Source organism: Hippocampus guttulatus, chromosome 5, assembly GCF_054856545.1.
Source record: "Hippocampus guttulatus isolate MCC_2025c chromosome 5, RoL_Hgut_1.0, whole genome shotgun sequence".
NCBI classification, from domain to species: domain Eukaryota; kingdom Metazoa; phylum Chordata; class Actinopteri; order Syngnathiformes; family Syngnathidae; genus Hippocampus; species Hippocampus guttulatus.
In genome coordinates, this window is record NC_141265.1 from 885,807 (window position 1) to 901,177 (window position 15,371).

The 15,371-nt window shown below is 51.2% G+C and overlaps 1 protein-coding gene and 1 pseudogene across 2 annotated transcripts; one reads left to right on the forward strand and one right to left on the reverse strand.

The window, feature by feature from the left end:
* Nucleotides 1-306: 306 nt before the first annotated feature.
* On the reverse strand, nt 307-14,341 carry LOC147204535 (SH2 domain-containing protein 3C-like). Its single transcript, XM_086111085.1, has 12 exons — nt 14,266-14,341; nt 12,370-12,871; nt 11,694-11,724; nt 11,065-11,154; nt 10,120-10,472; nt 9,701-9,765; nt 4,188-4,534; nt 3,866-3,981; nt 3,089-3,260; nt 2,684-2,795; nt 2,239-2,478; nt 307-1,424 (listed from the first exon to the last, which is right to left on the reverse strand). Exons 1-12 carry the CDS (start codon nt 14,282-14,284, stop codon nt 1,261-1,263), a joined length of 2,211 nt encoding a protein of 736 aa, XP_085967211.1. The 5' UTR covers nt 14,285-14,341; the 3' UTR covers nt 307-1,260.
* On the forward strand, nt 5,658-9,888 carry LOC147204536 (UDP-glucuronosyltransferase 2A1 pseudogene; annotated as a pseudogene). Its single transcript, XR_015100908.1, has 2 exons — nt 5,658-5,826; nt 7,059-9,888. The product of XR_015100908.1 is annotated as a UDP-glucuronosyltransferase 2A1 pseudogene (transcript).
* Nucleotides 14,342-15,371: the final 1,030 nt, after the last annotated feature.

Here is a 15,371-nt window from a genome sequence, read left to right on the forward strand (position 1 = left end):
GTCAATACGTAGCCCACGCCTTGTTTCAAAAGAAAGAAAAACGAATTGACAAAAACTCGTACAGCTATTTTATTTTCAAAGTAGATTCAATCGATGATAATTAACAAGAAGGCCAACTGAGCACCTGTGTTGAAGAGTGTACATTTTGGGGGAAAAAAATAATCTCATAAAAAATATCATCCCACCCCACCCCCCCAAAAAAGTCACAAGATCTATTCATGTCAGGTTTGCACAGAACGTTCACCTTTATGTAAAGGTCTCAAATTTTGAATTAAATGAACAAACAAAAATAAGTGAAACATGACACAAGAAAGAACATTTTTAATACTTTTCATATTAGTCGTTTTTACAGTCTCGGTCATAATACAAAGATAAATTTAATTCAAATCCATTAGAACATAGGTGTCGAAGTCAGGTCCTGGAGGGCCGCTGCCCTGCATGTTTTCCAAGTCTCCCTGTTGCAACACACCTGATTCAAATGATCAGGTTCAATGTCAGGCTTCTGCAGAGCTTGCTGATGATCTGTTCATTTGAATCAGGTGTGTTGCAACAGGGAGACTTGGAAAACATGCAGGGCAGCGGCCCTCCAGGACCTGACTTTGACACCTATGCATTAGAAAAACATTGCCATATAGAGTACCTAATGAATAAAGTAACCTCACCCCCACACCTAAAGGAAAAAAAAAATCTAAAATGTTCCCTTTGATGTGTTTTGGTAACGTGGTCACAGGTTTGCGGAGGTCCTGCCGTCACCATTTTCATGCCATGAATTCAGAAAACGTTTCCTTTAGTTCTGACTGTAGGTGTGGTGCAGCCTTTTGGTGTACTTGCATGGCAGTAAAAAAATAAAAATAAAAAAACATCATCATCATACCATTAAATGAAAGGACAAGTTGTCAACTTTTCATTTGCAGTTAAAAGAGTGAAGAAAAATGTTCTCCGTTTTTTAATATAAACAAATGGGCCAAATCCTTCGTCGACAAGGTCAAGGTGTGTATGAAAAACCGATTATTTTAATGAAATCATTTATGCTCATTCTTTAATTCATTCATGAATTAGATGTCAATGAAGTAATCACTTAAAACAAATGCTAAATGTGCTTTGCGCAATATTATTTCACGAACATAGATTGTTATTGCTGACCACAAGTCAATTCATAAATAAATCAAACAGTTTATCGTTCACTCCATTTTAATTCGACTCCTATTTTAAATAAATGTATCACCACCCAGAAATCAATGAATGATTTGATGCATTGGGTCAGCGCGGCGGAGGCTCCAGCCTGTTCGATAAGGCGGTCAGCACTTGGTTGAATTTGGCGTAGCGACGCACCCGGCTCTCCGCCGCTCCCCTGCTGCCCCACAGAAGTCGGATCTGGAAGTCCGTGCGGAACACCTCGGAGAAGTCCGCCCGCTCCTGGAAGTCTGCGACAGGAGTGCACGGACAGTTCTTCCTCAGACTCTGGAGAGCCCCAACAAATCTCAAGGTGGCCGAGTGCTCTAAGCTACTGCGTTCAGCCGCTCGGCTGCCGTCTCTCCGATACGACTTCTGGGAAGTGACGCAATGGACAAGCGACCCGCGCATATGTAGCTGGCTTGCTGCGACCCCCATAATACCAAGAGAAAAAAAAAATCATGAATTGATCATCAATCATTCAAATCCAATCGGGTTCAACAATATTGTTTCCAATGAAAACAATTCATGATTTTTACAGCTACTTCTGTGTGTGTGTTTTTTGCGCACTAAAAGGCGCAACTAAAAGCCTTCCATTTTCTTAAAAGCTCACGGCGTGCCTTAAAATCCAATGCGCCTTGTGTACGGTCGTTACGGTAATATTTTGACCCCAAAATGGCTCCTTGCTCGAGACATGCTGACAACGCAGAGTTCAAACTTTACGTAGTTGAACGCGGAAATAGAGCAGCGGCAAGAGAGTTCAACGTTAACGAGTCAATGTTATAACTTGCTGTTGGTTAAATGAACTGTGTCTTAGCTTTACTGACATCCGATCGTTCTGTTGGCCCTTCCCTGAGCGTCGCTCCATCTAGTGGAGGCATTGTAGATTGCATCTTATAAAGCGGTGTGCCCAATGTATGAAAAAAAATTATAAAATAGGCCATTCATTGAAGCTGCGCCTCATAATCCAGCACGCCTTTTAGTGTGGAAAACACGATGAGTAATATTATTATATAAAATACTCTACTTGCATAACACGTACATACAGTATATGCAAGCACATACCTTGCAGTTTGCTGCGAGCATTGGCAGCGTAGACGGCGCCGAGCTGGGCGTGCTTCCTGGCGGCCCCCAAGTGGAACATGAGCACGTCAACGTCCGCGCCGCCCTCCGCCGTCTCCCACGCCTCAGCCCCCGGGGTGTCCTCGGCCCCCGGCGGCCCCTCGTCCAGGGCCACGCTCTTCTCCAGAAGGCAGAGCAGCGGCAGGACGTGAGGGAAAGTGGTCCCGGACGCGGGGCAGCTTTCTGGAGATTTTGGGGGATGAACGGGTATATCACATCAAATGGTGGTTTCATGACACCGCAGCATGAAATTATGCTTTTTTGGTGGGGCGGGGGGGGGGGGGGGTGAGGGTGGGGCGGTTGTTCTGCATGGATTTTGTACACAAATCGAAGACTTTGGTGGCTAAAAATGATAGAATTTCTGAAGCGCACGGCGCCAGTGCTGTACCTCGGCCCTCGTTCAGGCCCTTCAGGAAGGGCCGCAGAATTTTCTCGTAGAGAACGGCGTCCTCCGTGTGCCGTTGCCGTAATGCCGTCCAAGTCTGCTCCAGGCGACTCACCTGGGCAGCGCAGAGTGTCAAAGCAGTGATTGGTATGATGAATGAGGACTGTTTTTGACAATCACAAGCAGGAAGAAACACGAGAATCACAATCAAGGATGAGGCGCCGAACAAATTATTTCTACCCATTCAATGACCCGTACGCTATTGTTCGAATCAGGCGTGTTGGGATCGAAAAAGGGGAGGAGATGGCTCTCGAGGAACCCAAGTTTCCTATCCCTGGGCTGAGACAAGGGCCCCTAAGCATCTGGAATATAACTCGCAAATGCTTCATCTCGACAAGTGCGGTTTACCTGAGGCAGGTCCAGAGCTTTCATCACGGCCGAGAATCCGAACATGTTGCCCATGTTGCACTTGAGTTCGGCGGCGATGCCGATCATTCTGTGCAGAGCGGAGGCTCGCTCCTCGGTGGTGCCGGTGCATCCCAACACATTCACCGCCAACACGGTGGCCATCGTATGCAGCCTGTGCCACACGCGTACAACATCAGCAAGCATTCAGTTGGACGCGCTCTGGGCATTTTCCTTGCCCTCTGAACCTTTTGCGTCTCCCAGTGACCCTAAGAGCTAAGTTATCTGGGGTTTTGTTCCCCTGGCGGGGCCGTCCGTGGTGAGGGAACCGGACCGAACACGGCCCACTGACCCCTGATGATGAGCGAGCCACGCCTGGAAGGTGAGCCTCGCTGGCATGCGGCTGGTGGCCGAGCTTGCAACCTGACCGGGCTCAGGGGCCAAAGGGGTCGGGGTCCCCCCTGTGAGGTGGGCGGCGGCAAAAGGCAGGGACCTTGGCCGTCCCGTCCCTGGCTCCAAAAACTAGTTCTAGGGACGAGGAGCCTGAGCTGCTGTGCGAGGCAGAGAAATTTGCAGGAAATCACACAGGGATCGAACCCTAGACCTCTGCACTGTGTGGCGGACGTGCTCACCAGTCCCCCGTAATAGAAAGACCTGCCAAACGTTTTATGTTGCGCAACAAAAGTGGCTCTGAGGGCTGTATTTTATAAAAAAGCCACAAACACAGCTGAGTATGGGAAGCCCTTCGAAATCTGATCAGGTGAGGTGGGTTCAACTCACCTTTCGAGCAGGTCTAATCGGAGCTGCTGTCCGTGCGGCAGTGTGAGCAGCTCCATGCCCGAGCTGACTCCCATCAGCCTTTGCAGCTCCGGACGCGCCTCCAGGATTTGAGCGACCTATAGGAGACAAAAACTGGAAGGTCATCATCAGATCTAATCCAACAGCTAAGTCTTTGGTTTTTCTTTCCTAAATATCCCTCTGTTTCTGTTTCTACCGAGTTAGCCAGCTCTCTAGCTAGCTAGCTACCTAGCTAGTTACCAACCTGCCAAGCTCGTTACCTATCGATCAGCCTCGTGTCTAGCGAGATCTAGAGGCGGCATACCGTGCAGTCCCACTTGGTGATGTGTCGGGCGGCCGTCCGGGGGTCGGCCGCAGCCAGGAGTTCCTTCACCCGCTGCAGGATGTCCACCTCCAGGGGCTTGTTCTCCCCAGGCATCAGCGGAGAGCGGTAGCTGCTGGGGGCGAAGGACGACGCCGTTTCCATCACGGGAGACAGGTAAACGTCCATCGCCCTCTGACCCTCCTCGTCGCGGAGCCTCTCCACGAAGCTTCGGGGCCCCGGGTAGACCTCTGTGTAGCAGCCTCCGTCCGAGTCTGGAGGCCGGATCTCCGGGTCCCGTTCGGCAAGAGAAGGAGACGGTGACGGGGCGGCATCGGTAGATTGAAGAGCTGCAGAAGCAAAACAGGAGCCGCTTTCACTTTGGCCACCGAAGACGTTGGAGGACGTTCGGACGATGGTCCGCACGTCCTGAAGTTGGTGGACGCAGTGCAACACAGTTTCCGGAAACGGTAGCCTTTTTCCATGCTGGCCATCGAAGGGCTTAGCGGACTGACTAGCTATCACAACGCTTGCCGGAAACGCGGAGCCTCTTTTACGTGGACTGTCGGTGCAACTCAGATGCGAAGCGATTGCTCAGAAACAGTGGCCTTCCTTCACACTGGCCGTCGAAGCCTCGATGACACGAGCGTGCCAAAGAATCACCAAACTGATGTTCGGTCGAGTGAGTGGCAATGGCTTGACACCCGTTGTTGCTTGGAGCCCACGCGCTTGTTTGATGGCCAGCGTAAGCGTGTCGGCTTCGTTCGGGCTGTGTGCCTTTAACTCATTCAATACCAACTAATTCTGGACCCAGTCTGAAAAGACGTTTAAAAACGTCTTTGGGAGTGAATGAGTTAATGGCTCGTTGTGTGCGCTCAGGTTAACGACACGCGGGAGAGACCTTCAACTCACGCCACGCAAACACACCCTCGCACTGGCGCAGCCTCCGATAAGCCTTCGGGGTCGTCGGGTTCAATGTATTTTCTTTCCCGTTCACATTCCAAGGAGACGAATCGGCCATTCCAGAGCAATGCCACTCGATTCCAAAACGACACTGACCCCATTTATACATCGCGATACTCTTTAATTCAAGAATGATGTCGGTCAACTTTACAGCGATCCGATTCCGGCCATTTTTCTTGCTTTGATCTGATTTGGTTTCCCAAGTTGAGATTCGATTTCAATGATGTGATTTGGCCGCTCCAGAACAAGAAAGTTTGATTCCAGAGTGCCGCTTTGCTCATCTAGAATCGAACAACCGGATACGATTCAAACCGAGACCGATCGTTGGCCAACGTGGAAGAATACGATCGGATTGAAGAAGGAGAAGATTTGGCTCCTCTGTAGGGAGATCAGAGTCGCGAGATTGATTGATTTGTTGTTCCAAGTTTCGCCTCGAATCCACATGAACATTTTTTGAACGTGGCCAAAGTACACGTCAACGGTGACGTCGCCTCTGGCGTTTCAAAGAGGCACACGGCAGGTAAATACGGGGAATCCGGTCTTATCTGGAGCGGGCCTTTATGTAATCCCGCGTGATGCGGCCGTCACAGAAAGTGAAGAGGAATCCACTTCCTGCCGGCGGCGTCCAGTCGATCCTCGAAGGCCGTCCTGTGCGCGCAGGCTGGCTGGCTCGCTCTCGGTAAGTCAAGGCGTCTTTTCGCTGCACAGCCGATTCATGAGGGAGGAACTTTCTGGCCGCCAGATGTTTCCCGCTTTCCCCTCGGTTCATCTTGGAAGTTTGCTGTTGTTTGTTTGCTTGGCGGCAAAAGTGCCGAAAAAGCGGCTCCCGTGGATCGCGCGCGGCGTCGGGACGGTCGCCGATTGCGAGCGGCGTGCGGCGGTGGAAACGAGCACCATCTGTTCCTCTTCCACTTGGAAATGTTTGACAATTTGGGCAAAGCGTTCTCGGGGTTTTGAATTGCTCGAAGAATCCTTTCCTGGTTTGGTATGCTTCTTTGTTTTCTTTTCGGAATGCGGTGCTGTTTTGTTCAAGACGTCTTCGGCATCATTCTCACCATTCGTATCGTTTCTTCATGTCAACCATTCATATTTGCAATCTTTGTATTTATTTCTGTGATCATTGGGACAATATTTCTTCCGATTTTATTTCTATTCTTGATGTTATCCGTGTCGTTCATGACTGTTCAGTGATTCATTTCGTTGTCCTTCTACGTGTTGATTTCAAATAGTTTTCGGATATTTTCTAATCTTTCATTTGCAACACGGCACGCGTATCCGATGCTTTAAACAAACACCCGCCGATTTGTGTTGACTATTGCCCGCACGCGTGCTTTTGAGTGCGTTTGCGCAATAGTTGCTCGACGTTTGTCGTCTGACTCTTCCGTCGCCTGAAGCGAACGTGCGACTGCTCCTCATTAGCGTTTGCGACATCGTTCGCCCACGCGGCTCCCTGACCTTGGCACCCAGTATAGGCTTCCTCTCGGGGCCTCAATAAAGTTACTCCCAGCGTTGAGTAACTTGAGAGTAGCCGGGAGAAAAGGAAAACAAGTGGGACGAGCCTGGTGGGATCTCGCGCCCTGCAAATCCCGCCCAGTGTTGTGATTGCGCAAGCGACGAGCGGCTTGTGCAAGTCGAGTAGGGGGGGGGGGGGGGGGGGCTACGGCAGCGAGTGCCGGTTGCACGGCTTTGTGTGAACATGGTAGACGACGTTCGGTTCGTTCACGACAGTACGTCGAAGACGGTACCGGGCCGTACCATCGCGAACGACATCAAACCGCGCCAGCCAAACCAAACATACCGACCGACTTGGCGCGGTGCTTTGAGTCCGCCTCGGATCTTGGACGTTTTAGCCCCTGAAGAAGCACTGTTGACAAATCGCCGCTTCATCTAATCCGGACACCCTCTCAACAGAGTCACGGCGAAGACATGTCCCGGCCGACGCTTGTGACGCTGGCGGCGCTCCTCTCTGCTTTTGGCGGCGGCCCGGCGGCGGGTGGAAAGATCCTGGTCTTCCCCATCGATGGCAGTCACTGGATCAACATGAAGGTCCTGATCGAAGAGCTCCACGCCCGCGGCCACGACATCACCGTGCTGCGACCCTCCGACAGCTGGTACATCAAACCCGAGTCGCACCTCTACAAGACCATCACGCTGCACTTCTCAGGCGGCTTCGACGAGGTCAGCTTCGGCTCCTTTGTCACCCGGATGCTCCTCTTGCGACGGGACGGCGCCTCCTTGTGGAAGCGGCTGGCGCTGGAGTACGAGCTGGTCAACCAGTTCTACAACCTCAACCAGCAAGTTGTGGACATGATGAGCAACGTGTTCGAAGACCGGGAGATGATGCGGAACCTGCAGGAGGCCGACTACCAGGTGGTTCTCACTGACCCGGCGCTGGGCGGCGGCGTCCTCCTGGCCCGCCGTCTGGGTCTCCCCCTGGTGCTGAACGTCCGCTGGACCGTCCAGGGCGAGGCGCACCTGGCCATCGCCCCCTCGCCTTTGTCTTACGTCCCCATCCCGGGTGTCAAGCTGACGGACAAAATGACGTTTGCGGATCGTCTCAAGAACATCATCTACTACTTGTTCACGCGGTGGCAGATTTGGTACGTGGCGGACACCACCTACAAGCCGTTTGTCCGCCGGTACTTTGGCCCGGACGTGCACTACATGGAGCTCTTCCAGTCGGCCGACATCTGGCTGATGAGGAACGACTTCACTTTTGAGTTCCCGAGGCCCACCATGCCCAACGTGGTCTACATGTCCGGGTTCCAGTGCAAGCCGGCGCGGCCGCTCCCCGCCGAGCTGGAGGACTTTGCGCAGAGCTCGGGCGAGCACGGCTTGGTGGTGATGACTCTCGGGACCCTGGTGGCAGACCTCCCAGAAGATATCACCGACGGAATCGCCGCCGCCTTTGCCCGGCTCCCCCAGAAGGTGGTCTGGAGGCACCGGGGTAAGCGTCCATCCACCCTGGGGAACAACACGCTCATCCTGGACTGGCTCCCGCAGAACGACCTCCTGGGCCACGCCAAAACCCGGCTTTTTGTCGCGCACGGCGGCACCAACGGCATCCAGGAGGCCATCTACCACGGTGTCCCCCTGGTGGGCCTCCCGCTCATGTTTGACCAGCATGACAACTTCTTCCGGATGGAAGCCAGGGGGGTAGCCAAGGTGCTGGACATCGCCACGGTGAACCAGGAGAACTTCCTGGAGGCCTTACAGGCGGTTCTCGACCAGCCGTCCTACGGCGACAGGATGCGGCGCCTGTCGGCGCTGCACCGCGACCAGCCCGTCCCCGCTCTGAGCCGCGCCGTCTTCTGGATCGAGTTCGTCATGAGGCACAAGGGGGCGCCACACCTGAGGACCGAGTCTTACAAGATGTCCACCGTCCAGTACCACTGCCTGGACGTTGCGGCCTTCCTGTTGGCCGTCACCTTAACCGGCGCCGCCATCTGCGTCACGGCGCTGAGAGTCCTGTGCCGATGTTTGTTTTACCAAAGCAAGTTGAAAAAAGAATGATTCTCTTTTTTTTTCTTGTTATTATTTCGGTAAAACTCACAGTTTTTCTGAAAGACTGGTTCCATTTGTTTTGGCTTTTTATTTGATTTAGTTTTATTGCTGCTTTTCTCCCGAAAATCAGGTCATTTCCAAATTGATTAACCCCCGCCGAGAATGACAAATTTGTGATTTCAAAATGTCAAATTACAGAGAAAAGCAATCAATGAAACCATTTTAACTCATTCACTCCCAAAGACGTTTTTAAACGTCTTTTCAGACTTGGTCCAGAATTGGCTGGTACTGAATGAATGAATGAGTTACATATACATATGTATGTATGTATGTAGGGCGGCCCGGTAGTCCAGTGGTTAGCACGTCGACTTCACAGTGCAGAGGTACCGGGTTCAATTCCAGCCCCTGTGTGGAGTTTGCATGTTCTCCCCGGGCCTGCGTGGGTTTTCTCCGGGTACTCCGGTTTCTTCCCACATTCCAAAAACATGCATGGCAGGCTGATTGAACGCTCTAAATTGTCCCTAGGTGTGAATGTGAGCGTGGATGGTTGTTCGTCTCTGTGTGCCCTGCGATTGGCTGGCAACCGATTCAGGGTGTCCCCCGCCTACTGCCCGAAGACAGCTGGGATAGGCTCCAGCACCCCCCGCGACCCTAATGAGGATCAAGCGGTTTGGAAAATGGATGGATGTATGTATGTATGTATATATATATACAGTACATATATATGTTATGATTTTTTTTCCAATTGAGTCATCGATGTTGTAGTGGTGCACATGCCTGACCTGGGCATGGCCGGTGTGGCTTCACTTGCCAATTTCTTCTATGGTCCTATTTTTCCCCATTGTACGACATATTGTCATTATTTTGCAATGTGTTTTATAATGTCAACACGATTTAAACATGCAGTAGGTCATTACGATAAGCTTTTTTTTTTTTTGGTATACCAAAGAAATACTTAACAAGTGGGTGAATCGAAAAAGAACATCATTTTAGAAACTGAAGTTTCATAACAAAAATGAGTGGAAAAGATACGACCCTGTCAAACTCACCGGTATCGTCGGTGGAGGAGGAGAACGCTGGTTGTCGGCGGTCCCGTCGGTGCAAAGGCGAGGGGCTGCGTGCAGGGAGGAACCATGTTAGCAATCATTATTCTCAATGCACATTTCGATGTACACAATTCTCCGATGGCCGGAAATGACCAACGCGAGTCTAAAATGGCTACTTGGCAGCAAAATGACTGATGTCCTGTGTGTTTCTTCTTGAGATTTTGTTGTGAGTCTACTGATTCGGTCATGTCTACTGTAGCAAAATGCACGCCACTTTGGGGCAAAATGGCCGTCTTTCCGTGTTTTTTCAGGCATGGGTTCTTGAGACAATTTTGTGGGTCAACTCATAGTTTTCTGGCGTCAGGAGTTTAAAAAAACCCTTTCAGAGGTGAAGGGTCCTGGGAAATGAGCAAATCGCAGACCTTTTGGAGCAGACTTCCTCCGCCTGGCTCGGGGTCAGCTGACATGGGGGCGGAGCAATGGCCGTCTGCGGGTAGCTCAGCGGCAGCGTCCTGTTCACCGGCTGCCGGATCTTGGCTGCGCTCCGGCAGGTCAGCGGCGCCCTGCTCCCCGCGCAGAAACGCACCAGGGCGGGCAGCGAGTCAAACACCTCCCGGTCCAGGCTGTACTGGACTCCGCAGTGCACCACTGTGGTCCGGACGGGAAAGTGATTGGTCTCCTGGTCCCAGCGGGAGGTCAGGACAAAATTGCCCGGGCTGGACTCGGAGTCCCGGATGAGGAAGTCCCCCTGGTTCAGTACCAGGCTCTCGGCCACCTGAGGAGACCAACCCTGCGTTTGCTTCTTGAAATGTGGTTGTTGTACATTGTAAGGAAACAACTTCTAGCAGAGAGGAGACCGGGGGGCAAAGTGCGACAAAGGGGAGACAAAGTGACACTCTCAGGTCCTGAGCGAGCAAACACCAAAAATGGATCTGCATCTGGTTGCTGGAAAATTGCAACTGGAAGTTATTTCTGGGCAATGGAAACGGTATGAAAGGTATTTTAGTTCTTCACCAGGACGAGAAACATACGTTATTTGATTTTAAAGGAGACTAAGGGCAACCTGAAAATGGAACGTCACAGCAAAGTGGAGGCGGTGGAGTAGCGGCTTCCTGAGCGAGGGCAACTCCAGTATTGACTTCCTGACCAAAGTAAGAAGACCAATTATTATTTGAGAGGAGACTAAGGGCAGGCTAAAAATGGAAGGCCGCACCAAAATGGAGACTGCGGAGCGCCAGCGCCAGTCATAAGACGCAACAACCAACTGAACAAACTCGCACCCCCGGTATTTTCTTCTCTGCGTGAGTATGGAGAGGAGCCTAAAAACAGAGTGCTGCAGCCAAACAGAGACTGCGTGTGCGTCGTACCTGTCGGTTGATGGGTCCGTGGTACCAGGCGTGGCTCCTCAGTTCTTCCTGCAGCTGCTTCTCCAGCCAGAACTTCTTGTCCTTGGAGAACTTGAAGGACATCACAGTGAGTGACTGAGACGAAACCACGAGAAACTTCTGGTCTCGCCATTGGCGTTCGCACTCAGGGTGGTGGTGGTGGGGGGGGGGGGGGGTGCCAACGCAACCAAGAGTGGCCACATTGGAGTTTTGGGCTGGTCGCCGCGGCAACGTGATTGAGGAAAGGGGTCATCACTCAAGGAGGCTTTTGTGTCTGACACACACACACACACACACACACACACATTCCGTACAGGGCTGCTTTCACGCCCAGCACCCCTCTATACTTGGATGGAATGGTTTGTGTGTGTGTGTGTGTGTGTGTGTGTGTGTGTCGGGGAGGGGTGTGGGGGGGGGGGGGTTGCTTGTTGTGTGCGTGTGTTTGTGCTTCTTTGTGTGTCTGGATGCGTGTGTGTGCAAGTCCTTGTGTGTGCATAAATGTGTCTATGGCACTGTGTTTGCGCTCTGTGTGTGTGTGTGTGTGTGCGCGTGTTTGTGTGTGTGTGTGTGTGTCACTGCGACCAGTCAAAAAGAAACGAGATGAATCTCACCTTGACATATTCGCCACCGCCGTCTGGCGGACTGAAAACAAACAAACAAACAAAAAAAAACATGTCATGATGTGACTGGCTGTATGTCAAGAAAAAAAACATTTCCGTTGGTGACCGAATGAGTTCTAACACAGGAAGTCCCCCAAGTCGCATCCATTTGACTCCACTTCCGGATTCTTCTGACACACGTACACGCGCACAGCTGTGCTCCCACGGTAGCGACAACGGATGTGGAGTCCATGAGAAACGAGTCTCATCTTGTCACTTTTGAGTCCTTTTTTTTCGACTTCAAAGATTTGCAACGATCAACGTGATGGAGTGAATTCATTCGTTCGTTCCTTTTGAGTTTGTGAGTGCATTTGCTAGCTTCGATATGTTGAAGGCATTTGTTCGAGTGAGTGAGCGAGTGAGCGAGTGAGTGAGTTAGTCAGTCAGTCATGAGCTAGGTAAGTTATTCATGAATTATGAAGTATTTATTTAGTATTTATTCTCACGGACTGACTTATTCAGTCACGTTTGCATTTGGGACCCCAAAATTATGAGAATATTCGAAGTCACTCTGCGTGTCTATGCTAGAAAAAGGTGGCAATATTTATCTTGATGGAAGGATGCGGGAAGCGGTTTGGAGGGGGGGGCGGGGGGGGTGGCATGCTAATCATAGTTCAAAATGGCTCACCTGGACAAGTTTTCCACTTCCGGTGAGTCTTTTGTGGCTTGGTGCCTGCCAAGCGCATCCATGTGCACGTAGACGTCCTGCGGAGCCCGAGTACTTGGAGTTGAGTTCCTTTCGCACACAGCCGGAGCGCCTTCGGACATGACCCGCGCGGCCGCCGGACCTCGGTCCGTGCCCGGTGGGGCCGCAGCAAAGCCGGGCTGCTCCGGAGCGTCGAGGCTGAGGCCGGACAGAGCTCCGAGCAGGGGGGAGTCCCGCACGCGGTCGGCGGTCGTCCCCTTCTCCTCGCCATCTCCCTCCTCCTCTTTGTCCATCAGCCGCCTGCCTCCGCGAGGCACCGTTCCCACGTGGGTGTACATGGCGCTGGAGCGGGCGTAGCCCCGCGGCTGGGGGGCGGACTCGCTGTCGTCAACGCGCCCGGTCTGCGGAGGGGCGGAGGCCTTGCGTCGGGAGGACGGGCGGCGGAGCTTGGAGAGGTTGGCCAGACTCCCCAACCAGCCGGCAGCTGCCGTACAGGAAGATCGGCTTGTTTAGCGGCGTCACGTCACTTCATTCATTTTCATTTCGTGGATCTCGAGGTGATTTCTGTTGCGCTCGCTGGACTTCTGCCAGCGCGGGTCAACTATCGAGTCAAGTATCGAGTAGAACTTTATTGTCACATGTGCTGTACGGCACGGATGAAATTTCTTCCCTCTCGCAACATACGACAAGAGGAGCCGCTGCGGGCGCCCGCGCCGCCGTCAAAAGAAAAGTTCGCATAAAATTGACAAAATCATACAAGACGACACATTCGACACAGACTAATTGTGCAATCGTAACCGCTTTCCTGGTCCATGCGCTCATTCCCATTCGGGTGTTTACAGCAGCAGCCGTCTGGGTCACCCCCCCCCCCCCCCCCCCCGGCTGCGTCTTGAAGTCGGGACAAGCAACTTCAAAGTTGAAACAATTAAGGGACCGCCAAATGTCCCTTGGTCAACTTCATAATCAAATGAATAATTTCAGGAATTGAAGCGGCGGGGGAGTTTTTCCAGATGTTAATGGATGCGTTCGGTGATGCTTTCAGTGTGGAGAAATCCAGCTGCGGGAGACGCGTGCCCACTGACCGTCCATTCATGTCGCACAACAACGCCACTGTGCGATGCTCACAATCACCCGCAAATGCTTGCATACACACACACACACACACACACACACACACACACTCTTCAACCCGTGTGTGACATCGTTGTTCACAACACGTCTTTTTTGTGTGTGTCGAGAGAGGCAAGACACACACACACACACACACACGCAACTCATGTCAACGGTCCTCAAAAGTGCTGCACATCGAGCAAAAATCGTTCGGACGACAACAAACAAGAAATTAATGACCGAGACGGTAAAAAGCACAAAAAGAGTCAAACATAAAAACAAATCTCACACTGAGCCAAAGAATAAAAATGAGTTTTAAGCGGGAGCTCCGTCCAATGAGCGGTACCGGGAACAGAAAAGGAGCCTCTGCTTAGTTCTCGGCACCTCTAATAGTCTCCGGTCCACAGACCCGAGGCCCCGGATCGGGGTGGAGGAGCTCCGAGAGGAAAGGTGGGGCCAGGCCCCTTTCAAGATTGCAAAACAAAGAATGGGACCTCCAAAAGGGAGCCGGTGAAGGGATGCCAGAGTACGAGTGATGCGCGCCTTAGGACGAGTACAGTATCAGTAAAAAGGCCAGCAGAAACATTGTGGACCAACTGGAGATGCTTGATGGAGGATTGGCTGACTCCAAAGCTGCCTAATATATGCATATACTGTATATATACTGTATATATATATATATATATATATATATATATATATATATATATATATATATATATATATATATCCAAATGATTTGAAAAGTGAATTTTTAAGTCAACTTACAGTGTTTGTGTCTCTTCATGCCGGCTTGTGTTCACACTCTTCACACTAGACTCTTTCTTCATCCTCTGAAACACACACACACACACACACACAGAATGAGTCGACTTCCTGTCACGGACGCCCTTAAATTTGATTTGTTGGTGCAATCAGGTGACGGGCGTTGCTCGCACTTCACTTTCCTGGCAGAAATAGACACACACGCAGACACACACACACACACACACACACTCGAGCGGGGGTTGCTGTCAATCTTACGACACTTCCTGTTGTCAAGAAAGTGAACTGACATGAATTTCATCAGTCACGTAATTATGCAGTTCTGGTTTTTGGGGGTTTGTTTGTTTTTCGCTGATGATATCGATGATGCTGATGTGCAGTGTGGCCGTAACGCCAAACAAATCCGAATGACGGCCCAAAGACCTCCAGCCTTGGTTTCATCAGACCACAAAACCTTTTTTTCACACACGTTTGGAAGAATTTATGCGCCAACACAGGAGTGTACAAACTTTTTCGTTGGTCGGGCTGCATTCATAAAAATGCAAGGACGCCGGGGCCACTTTCAAATCCTCCCAAATTGAATTCATTTAGTTCATTTGTATCTTTGCAAGGTGTTCAGAATGTCATTTCGACGCCCTACTTTCTTTTTTTTTCTGGCCCCGTGGGCCGCGTCAAATGTCATTTTCAGTAATATGCTGCGGGCCACTGAAAAATGGATGGTGGGCCACAAATGGCCCCCGGGGCCGTAGCTTAGATACAGAGTTAGATGTTGACTTTTGTATTTATTTGTGTCTGTAGTCATTTAACCAGTTGTAGTTTATCAGGTTGTATATGCAGTCATGTCAAGCGGTTGGCACGTTCCGCCATGACGAGATATCATCTTTCACAGCATCGTTGGCAACTTTTGCAACTTTTTCTTGTTTTCGACAAGCAACGATAACGTCAGCAGATCGCGCTCGATGAAGAGGTCGCACGACAACACACCACAGGTCGCACAGTTGGGGGCGGTGACCCACTTCTTGCTTCCTTTCTCTCGTTTTTTCTTTAGCGTGCGTGCACGCGACACAAAAGCTGCTATGAGGTTGGATGGGGTGGTACCAAGCAGGTCT